The following is a 10,544-nucleotide window of genomic DNA, read 5'->3' on the forward strand; positions in this document are numbered from 1 at the left end:
AAGAATGAGAAACACATGCAGCACATCTAGACTAGATTAAGTCGAATAACCTTTATTCTTTGAATCCAATCTTTACACAGAAATCAAATCTTCCTCAATATTTGAAACATTGAAGAACACAGACCTCTCCATTTTCTGATTAGTGAGATGGACTCTCTAGATAACATGATTGTATTTCTCTGGTTGAAAACCCTCAATACCACTTCATTCATCCTCAGACAAGCTTAGACAGAGGTCAGGCTGGAGGATGTGACCTTCCTCTTTGTTCAAGGAAAAACATCTTCCCTCAGTCTGTCTCTCTGTCTCTGCTATTATTAGCAGAGACAGAGAGAGAGAGAAAAAACATGGCTTGGTTAATAGAGAGAACGCCACGTCACACCTCAAAATGATTCAGCAGCTTCTGCCAGGCAACGGAATGGTTGTCATGGTGAATACCCTATTAATGTCTCACCACATTGCTATTACTCTAACCAAAATATGTTTGTTGTTGCAGCCCCAATTAAGCTCATCCAATTTTCTCTTATACATTAAGTATCCATAGCTGTGTATTAATCTCTGTATTAATCTCTGTATCAATGTTAATGTCTCGTTAATGCCTCTCTTCAGACCTCTCTGTCTGTCTGTCTGGACGAGAGCAAACCCGTCTCTCTGAGAGAGGTCATCCCCCAAGGCTGCAGCTCAGCAGGATGCTAGCAACAGACGCCACGGCAACGGCAGCATTTAACTCATGACTTACCAATGTTTTTAATACGACTGAGCTACAATATACCAGTCATTTAGTCAGATGACAGGATGATTCCAAATCCCCCTTAAGGATTTTCACTTAAGTGCATTTAAAGACAACCATATTTCACATTCTGGGAAACTGGCTCGTTTGATGTAAGGTTCATCAAGGTTGCTTGAATACCTACGGCACAAAGACCATTGCTTGCCAAAGCACTAACACATATTTAGAATAAAGTTATATTTCCACATTTCACCTTTGATGTGTTGGGAAGAAAACAAGAAGGTGGTTTAATGAGCAGTTAGCTGATGCATCAAAGGGTCTGAGAAACTGCTTGTTGCACACTGCTAGCTTTGTGTGTTTTAACATCTTTTAAAGAAACCTCAGTTGTTTGTTGGATGTTGTGTGGTTTTTATTCCAATTTCAAAAACTTTACCCAATTTTTAGGCCTTTTCTGGTTCTGGTTAATGTTACATTATTACTAGAGAAGAGCCAGATACGCCTCCCACACATACCCCTCGTCTTGCAGCCATATCTATCGATTTAACATGGAATCTTGCTTCGTGTAAAATTCACTCTGTGTTTTGTCTGAACACATCTGAAAACTCAAAGAAGCTTTGAAGAAGGTGAAAACAGAATTGGATTATCGCTTGTTCAGAGAATGACATTTCACACCCTTTTTTCTGGTTGTATAATACATGTGTGCGTGTGTGTGTGCATGTGTGTGCGTGTGTGTGCGTGTGTGTGCATGTGTGGGTGGTCCAGTGAGTACGAGGAATGGCTTTAATCCACAGATGCTGACAAACAGGTAAAATTTATGGCCACGAGCCGCTCACTCAACTGCCTGATTCTCATTTCACCACCATCACTGCCCCACATAGACACTTATCACCAGACAGGGCATAAAACATGCTTCTCCCTCAACACCGTCTCTTTTATCTCTGGAAAGACATGGAAATGGAAGTATTGCCTCAGTGAGTATGGTGCACTAATGTACAGATATTTATTAACCTCTCAAGTGGCCAGATATTACAAACTAATGCCGTGCATCCTTTTTAGATTATAGGAGAGTTTCCAATATTCCCAAAAATGCCAAGTTGTATTTTGCAGTAATGTGTTTAAAACGAAGCTTTAAACATTCTTTCTGTCTATGAATTAAACATTTTTAAGGCAGTTTGTTCTTTAATCTTTCTTTTATACCATAAACCATTTTACACAACACTCTGAGTATGATAAGACAAGAACTCATGCAATAATTGCAGAACAATGCACTTGAGTATAGTCAGCCAACTGTGCATACGTTGATTGCACTGGGACTGAAGGCTACACAAACTCTAATAGCTTTCAGCAGATATGAATTTTAAATTAATCCCAGATTGGACATGATTTCTTATAGGAGGCAATATGTCATACAGTGCTACTCATATATTTTTATAGTCTCATAACACTGCCGTGTGTTTTCTATGGGCATGGTAGCTATGGTGAGACTCAAAATAGAAAATTGAAGTACCCTTCAAATGGAGGGAGGGCTGTTTCATAACCGGGCTGTGGTGGCATTTCAGTGGACGGCTCCACCGCACCTTCAACTCAGCAGCATTGCAGGGGTATAAATCTTTGAAGAACTGCAACCCGCGTCACACATGCACACGCAGCGCCGAGGCTGTCCCACCCAGTTGGTGGGCGAGAACAGAGATGGGCTAATTGGAGACGATTCGCGAGGCCCAAGGTGTCAAGGCCCAGGACTCTGTAAGTGTGTTTAAAGTGTATGGCGCAGCGGTGAGGGTATAAGGGTCAACTTACAGTACAGCAGCAGGTAATCCATCAAATCTCACATCTGTAATGTACATCTGCACTGTGGCCCCGAGGAGCAACAGAAAAAAAACAATATATTTTCAAGAAACAGGTCAAGGTGACATTGCTGTTCGTCCTATGCTGGTCCAAAACACTATTTACTTTTACAGATAACGCTGCAAAGGCATTTTCCCAATCTCATGTCTGAAAACATGAGATATTGGCTCTGAACATTGAACCTCACAGGTTAACTGATAAATTGCCTTTTCATTTGCTACAGATTATTTACTCGATTACTTTATCGTTTCACATTCCACATTTTGACATCTATGTGTTTATTATAGCAGGTAATTCAATTGAAATATTACAGCTTTATTCATCCTATTACAAATTCTATTACAAATATCAATTCTAATAGTATTATAAATTCTATTACAAATATCAGTTGTGGTATAAAGAATGTCATAGCTGTACCAAAGTGTTGAAATACACTCATAAAAGTCATACAAATCTATATTTTACTTAATGTTAAGTAAAAAGCATTCACTATGCTCAATACGTATTATAATTTTGGATTATAATGATCATTTATATACTTTGGCAATTTGGGAATGGAATCAATGAAGTATTATCTATTATTAACATATAATATTAAATGTTGGTTATTATTATATATGTATTCATCTAAATCTGCAAAGTAGCATCAAATAAATATAGTGTCCAATATCTGCACAAGGAATGTGGTCGAGTTGAAGTAGGAAGTAGGAAAATCTAAAATACAGAAACTCAAAATTGAACACATGTACCATTTCTGTATGGGAGTGTATAATAGTAAATATAATATGTTCCAGTACAGGGCCTGCTTTCTTTAAAGTTGTGTGATAAGTTGATAAAGAAATCACAGTGAAATCATGTGCACCTCAGTAACGTCAAGTCTTTATTCATATGGTGTCATACAGGAATACATAAGTAGTAATAACAGTAAAGAGAATAGCATGTCATCTACATTCAATCCCTATGCGTTTGAAGCAATAAAAGCTCTAATGGAAACTAATTAAGAGATAATAATGATTAAACACCCACTGAGCAGAATCACACACATGGCCAGAGGAAAAGCTGCTCGTGTTTTAAGGCATTTTTACATCCTACACATTTGTTCTATGGCTAAGTCTTGCTTCTTGGTTTCAGATTGGTGACATTCTGACATTTTCCGGAAAATGCTTGGTTCTGCATGAAGTGGTGTTGCATGTGCATTTTGCAAAGTTTGGCAGTGTTGTAGGAGTAGTGACATTTTTCTTCAGACATCCATGAAAACTATTTTGGTTTTGTCATAGAAAGATAAAGGCTTAGACATTTGCAACCCTGAACCATTCATCCATTCTTATAGCTGTTAACTATAAAATGCTGCGTTTGTCTTTAAGTTCTTGTCCTTCTGAGACTTTTGTTCTGCTTGACAGAAAATGCCCAAACTTCCGGGTATGATAGGCCACTTTGTAGAGATACAAACACACTTACTACAGTACAAAGATACTCATCACAAGCCTCAAAATAGAGCAGCAGTCAACCTGATCCATAACAGTCTGCAACTAAATCAGCTGTTTTTGTTTGTTTTCGTTCTTCGTGTGTGTGTATGTGTGTGTGTGCCATGACCAGCAGCACGAGAATAAGATAGGTGTGTGCTAGAGTTGGCAGTGCACAAGCAGAAAAACAAGCTACAATTCTTTCATACTGGAGGATTTCTACCGGTGAGATCAGACTACTAACAGGCATTTTAAAGCAGTCATGGCCACAGTTACAAAGAGAGAGGTCAAGTTGTAAACACATCGTAGTCTGGCAGGTTCTCACTTCACTCACTCAGTTTACACTGGGATGTATTTTGAGTTTGGTTGCCACGGTTTTCTTCAGGGCAAATGATGCAGTATGGATTCTGGAGCGCTAATGTGTTTCAAGCATCATGAGTAACATATGTGAAATGATGTTAAATATGCAAACTGTCCATCACAACTACATGGATCATACAGAATCCCATGCGTTTGCACTGAAGCATAATTTCCAATTCAGTGTGTAATTGACTGCACAGAGAAAACAATTTTTTTCTCATATTAGCTACATTTAGCATCTTTTAAAGTATTTTTGCTCAACTTTTCTTTTTCTCTTAATCCTTCATAGCATCCATCACTACCAACTTAGGAAGGCAAAGGCCAAACAATGAACTTTGAACGATGGGCCGGAGGTTTCCATGCTAGAATGAGGTCTACATACACCATGCAAGTTATGCTCCATCAATACATTTGTTTTCCTGTTTACTTCGAATCTTCATCTCATTTAAAAAGCTATAATAATCCAATTTATTTAATGAAACTTCATTGGGAAGTTTAAAAAAGGGTCAGTGCTCGCACGAGGACGTTTATCATCTTTTATACTGTTGTCATGCAGAGCTGATAGAAACACAGTCGAAGCGCTGACGCACTGACTGTGGTTAGAAATATTGTGCAGAAGAGAAACAGACAAAAGGAGACCCAAAATAATGGCTCAGTAAAAGCTATCATATATCATTGTCTTTTATTTTGGCAGGTTTCCTATAATTGCGGACTGTGTGCTTTCTCACTCAACTATGATCATTGTTTTGGGAGATTTTCATTTCTACTGTATGAAAGGATTTTTTGCAGAGTGACCGATACTAGCTGATGTGTTCTGAATCTTTTGTGCGCACAGTTACACTCACACACACATGCTACTATTGGAATGTGTTGAGAGCAACTCACAGCTTGTGGTTGTAGTGCATGACCAGAGGTTTTTATCTATTGTGCGTTGGTGGTACATGTTGTCGTTGCTACTTAAGTGCTTGTTATTGTTTAATGTTGAGTTTGTGGATGAAAACACAGCAGAAACTGCTGTTCTGTGGTATTGTATAGAGTGATGGTTATAGTAGAGTTACAATGGATTTCCTTTTGGGAGAACACATGTGGGGAGACAGGGGAACAAGAGGGGATCAACCAACATGAAACAAACCTACAAACTCAGCACTATATGTTAGAAACCATGGCAATCTTACTATGCTTAGAATAAGAAGGCAACGCAGGGCTATCATCTTAGATCCCCACAAGTGCATCAGATGTTAATGCTCAAGGTTTGTTTCAAGATGGGAGAGAGGAGAGAATTTGCAGGATACAGGGTCGTGAACAGGCTTACAGTATGACTCTTAGTTTTTCGGAATGGTGGGAACATCGTTGGACTCTTGCTGATTCTCCATCTTCTTCGGGCTGACCACCATCTCCTCATAAACTTCACGCTGGGTCACCTTGCCTCCAGATTTGCTCTGCTGCTGCTGCTCCTCCTCCTTGCCCTCCTTCTTGGAGCTCTTGCCAGAGCTGGTGTAGATGCGGGACTGGTAGTTGTAGCCTTGCCCCATGCCAGCACCCATGGCGGGGCTGCTAAAGCTGATGCCTGTCCCGATGCGGGTCTCCTCCCCTTCCAGGAGTTTCCTGCAGAGAGGGTGATACAGGGAAGTGTTTATAGAAAGAACCAACTCTGAGATTTATAGGGGAGGGTATGACATCAAAACGGATATTGTCATTTTACAAGGGAGAGTGAATTTTTCCCTCTCTTTTAAGGATTTTGCACTTTATACATTATTGAAATAAAACATATACGTGACGTATCTCTGAAAGATGACCTTACCTGTAGGCTGCAATTTCAATATCCAGTGCCATCTTGACGTTGAGCAGATCCTGGTACTCCCTCAGGTGACGAGCCATCTCGCCCTTAGTGGTCCTCAGTTCATTCTCCAGCTCTATCATGCTATCCTACAGACAATAAGCCAAAGTTCAGCATTTCCTAACATATCTTTTTTACTCACTTATAGAAAAAAAAGCATAAGGAGCTCTGCTATTCATTACTGCTTGCAGGGGGAAATGCAGCAACACATAAAAAAAAACATTTAATTGCAAAATTATGCATCGTGTGTTTGGGGATAAGGGTCGTTTCTGAGTAAAAGTTTCTTATATGAAGAATTTTCATATTTGTAAACCTGCATCACACAAAGCACGTATAAAATGACTCTGTTCGAGCAGCTCCACTCGGTGGGCGTTGTCTGGTGCAGCTGCTGAGCGGGGCTGTCCCAGGGGAGGGAGTTTCAGCACCACGGACAGAGCCCGAGCCACCACAGCTGCTCCTCCTTATTATTATTGCTCTGAAATGTAAAGTCTATCGCTCTCCATAACAACACAATGATTTTAATGCTCTAATAAACTTTCATGATACTGAAAATGAATGGCAGATTTTTCAGATTACAATCCTTACGATATGGCGTTAATAGGTTAGTGAAATGTGATTACCTGGTAGGTTCCAATCTCCGCATTGTGCCTATCCTCCATCTCCCGCAGCTGCCTATCCAGAGACTCGTTGGTTCCCCTCAGACTCTCTATCTCGATGGTCTTGGACTGCAGCTGCCTCCTGAACTCGTTCATCTCCTCCCTGCTGTTGCGGATGGTCTCGTTGCTCCGGTTGGCCTGGTCGGACAGGTCCGCGAACTTGGTCTTGTACCACTCCTCGGCGGACTGCAGGTTCTTGGACGCCATGGACTCGTACTGGCCGCGGATCTCCTTGAGGGCGGAGGTGAGGTCCGGTTTGGACACCTCCATCTCCACAGACACCTGGGCAGCCTGGATCATGTCCGACAGCTCGACCACCTCTTCCTCGTGCACCTTCCTGAGGAAGTTGATCTCATCCAGGAGAGATTCCACCTTCTTCTCCAGGTCCAGGCGCACCATGGTGGCATCATCAACATCTTTCTTAAAAGCTTTGAGCAGGGCCTCAGCCTCCTCCCGGCCACGGTACTCCTCCTCGTATTTCCCCCGGACTTTCTGCAGTTCGTCGTCAATGCTGTCCCTCTCGATCATCAGCTGGGACTTCTCTCCGTTCAGTTCTTCGAGCTGGGAGCGCAGTTCGCGTATTTCCTGCTGGTAGAGCTCGGCCAGGCGGGACGGCTCCGCCTGCTTCTGGCGCAAAACGACCAGCTCCGTCTCCAGCACTTTGTTCTGTTGCTCCAAGTTGCGCACTTTATCAATGAACATTGCAAAGCGGTCATTGAGGCCTTGCATTTGCTCCTTTTCGTTGGTGCGGACGATTTTGAACTCATTGTTGAGGACGCTGCTTTGTGTCAGGTCGAAGGTGTCCAGCGGCATGGAAGAGAAGGAGCGGCCGGACTTTTTGCTGTACGAGCCCAGGGATGAAGCGTTGGTCCGGGACAGAGAGGAGGACCGGTAACCTCCTCCCCGGGAGGACGCAGTCGCGGTTGTCCGTGATGGAGATGCATAACGGGGAGAATCCCCGAAAATCCTCCGGTAGGAGGAGGAGGAGAAGGCTTCAGATCCGTAGCTCATCTTGGCTTGTACTGAGACAGAAAAGAGCAGAGCAGTGGGCGTGTGCCCTTTTTATAGGAGGACCAACCCAATAACTAATTAATGCCCACTGCTCACATCCGGACCGATCCGATCCAGATGGGTCAGGTAGTCCACTGTTTGTGTGAATATATGATTAATACTGTGATAGAAATGATAGCAATTAGTCCAGACTGCATTAATCCTGACATATGGTCCAGATGTGCGCAGTTGGCACTGCTCTTTGTGTGGAGCAGATGGAACTGTCCCATTTTGCGCAGTGGTGATGCGTCGGTTTTTGATCGCTTGTTGCACATAAAACAAAAAAATAGCTGATAGGCTATAACCTCAAGCTTACTTCCAATGTTTTCACAGCATTAACAGAGATGCGACATTTCTAAAAGTTCCCTGTTCCAACTTAAATCCACATTCACATCGAGTCACATGTGCCATTAGTGCAACGCTGATTTCAGGCAGAATTAAGATGATGCACTTTACCTTAAAGCTTATTATTTTATCAAGGCTTACATATTTGCAAAACACTGCAGTGACACGATCCACAAAACCTCTTGTACATCTGCAGCTGTTATGGCGATATATACATTTTAACTGTCTGTTTCTATTTAGAATAATCTGATAGCCTAATGTGATATATAAACCATGACCTTTAATATATAAATTTTGCCAGACAACATTTGAACAAATTCTATAAAGCGATTTTACACTTTATCTGTTTAGTTCAAGTTAAATCTTAAAAAATGAAGAAGAAGAAAAAAAGTGTAAAATCTTGAACTATATTCAAATGCATCCTTACTGCACCCTATTTATTTGTTTTGTATGTTACACAGTATGTTTGGGTAAAGAGCCTATTGGGAGACAGCCTCCCACTGACTGGTCTTTGCTGCCCTCTGTTGTCGGATCACAATATACACATGGTATTCACCATTATCTCAAATGTAAGGTTACTGGGGCTAAACTGTATGAACTGTGTGAACCTCATAGTCATTTGAGGGCTTCAGAATATTTTTGATAAATGTATGAATGAGACTATGCAGATACATTGATTTGTAGATGTATGGGACTATTTCCAATCAAAGAAATGTGTGAGGTAATAATGTGTCATCCCTAGCAGTGCATTCTGCAAGACATTAAATGAAGCCTGACATGATAGGCCTCAACTGGATTTTCTCATTCTTCTCATATGTCCTTTCATGAGTATCATAGTTGAGGAGCTAAAAAAAGCCTCACAATATCAGTCTAAACATATGATGATGTTTAAAATGAGCCACAGATGCCTCACAATGCCAATGAGACATCATCTCAATTCTGCAAGACATTAAATGAAGCCTGACATGATAGGCCTCAACTGGATTTTCTCATTCTTCTCATATGTCCTTTCATGAGTATCATAGTTGAGGAGCTAAAAAAAGCCTCACAATATCAGTCTAAACATATGATGATGTTTAAAATGAGCCACAGATGCCTCACAATGCCAATGAGACATCATCTCAAAATCTGTGCTGATATCAAAATGACGTCCTTCAGGACAACGAAAGGTGGCAGAAGAGGTAAACAGGTAGCTACACATGTCAGTAGTAAACACTGGTTGCCCACACCTTTCAGATGAAACTCATTTTTTGAATTTTGTGCTGTGGAATATGACAAACATATATATATATTATTTGGATTATTAACTGAGGATTTTTTCATTCTCAGGTACTTTGTCCTTATTTCAAAGGCAGTGATTCTTCTCAGATGCTTGTCACAATGGGATATGGAGTTGTTTTTAATCCTTGATCAAAATGATTTTGGAATTTTTGTGCACTAACCTAAAGTATGTCATTGATGGGAGTAAAATACATTTGATATTTTTTGTTTGTTTGTTTGTTTTCTTACAGTGCTGTCCATTTGGGCAGGTTAAAACCTTAATTTTCAGGCCTGAGGATGATTGATCTTCAAATCATACACAGACTTATAATCTATTTTGTAAAGTATCCTTCATTTTCCAACAGTATGGAAGCACAGTGACAGTGTCTGCACTGTAAACTCTTCACTACATTAACCTAAAAAACTTTAAAGGGATAGTTCAGCGATGCCGATGGAGGGGTGGGTGAAGTGTTTGAGTTCACATAACATTTTAGGAGTCTCAGGGTTAAACAGTGTTAGAGCAGAATCCAATACAATTGAAGTAACTGGTGACCAACGCTTCAGACGTAATAAAACAACAGAAAACACACAGCATGCCTCCATACTGCTAGTGTTGTGTCATCCAAGGGTCCGCCAGCCCCGACATTAAGATTCGAATCGAAACGGCATCATTTACACCAAGTTGTAAGCCTAAAAGTCAGCTGATATCTTCCAACGTGCACGGTGCGTTCAGGGGGCGTCAGACGTGCTAACGTTCGCTAGCTTAGCCACTTCTGGTGGACCTTTTGCACAGTATGTTTGGGTAAAGAGCCTATTGGGAGACAGCCTCCCACTGACTGGTCTTTGCTGCCCTCTGTTGTCGGATCACAATATACACATGGTATTCACCATTATCTCAAATGTAAGGTTACTGGGGCTAAACTGTGTGAACTGTGTGAACCTCATAGTCATTTGAGGGCTTCAGAATATTTTGATAAATCTATGAATGAGACTCTGCACAT

The 10,544-nt window shown here is 41.1% G+C and overlaps 1 protein-coding gene across 1 annotated transcript; it reads right to left on the reverse strand.

The window, feature by feature from the left end:
* Positions 1-3,429: 3,429 nt before the first annotated feature.
* Positions 3,430-7,930, reverse strand: inab (internexin neuronal intermediate filament protein, alpha b). Its single transcript, XM_034600456.1, has 3 exons — positions 6,853-7,930; positions 6,197-6,321; positions 3,430-6,000 (listed from the first exon to the last, which is right to left on the reverse strand). Exons 1-3 carry the CDS (start codon positions 7,897-7,899, stop codon positions 5,718-5,720), a joined length of 1,455 nt encoding a protein of 484 aa, XP_034456347.1. The 5' UTR covers positions 7,900-7,930; the 3' UTR covers positions 3,430-5,717.
* Between the last annotated feature and the right edge of the window lie 2,614 nt (positions 7,931-10,544).

Source organism: Hippoglossus hippoglossus, chromosome 1 (genome assembly GCF_009819705.1).
Source record: "Hippoglossus hippoglossus isolate fHipHip1 chromosome 1, fHipHip1.pri, whole genome shotgun sequence".
NCBI classification, from domain to species: domain Eukaryota; kingdom Metazoa; phylum Chordata; class Actinopteri; order Pleuronectiformes; family Pleuronectidae; genus Hippoglossus; species Hippoglossus hippoglossus.

Bases quoted from the DNA above. Each gene is read 5' to 3' on its own strand.
- inab (XM_034600456.1), bottom strand. From the start codon at position 7,899: ATGAGCTACGGATCTGAAGCCTTCTCCTCCTCCTCCTACCGGAGGATT. The intron at 6,322-6,852 runs GTAATCACATTT...TATTGTCTGTAG, and splicing joins CGGAGATTGGAACCTACCAG to GATAGCATGATAGAGCTGGA. The intron at 6,001-6,196 runs GTAAGGTCATCT...CCCTCTCTGCAG, and splicing joins ATTGAAATTGCAGCCTACAG to GAAACTCCTGGAAGGGGAGG.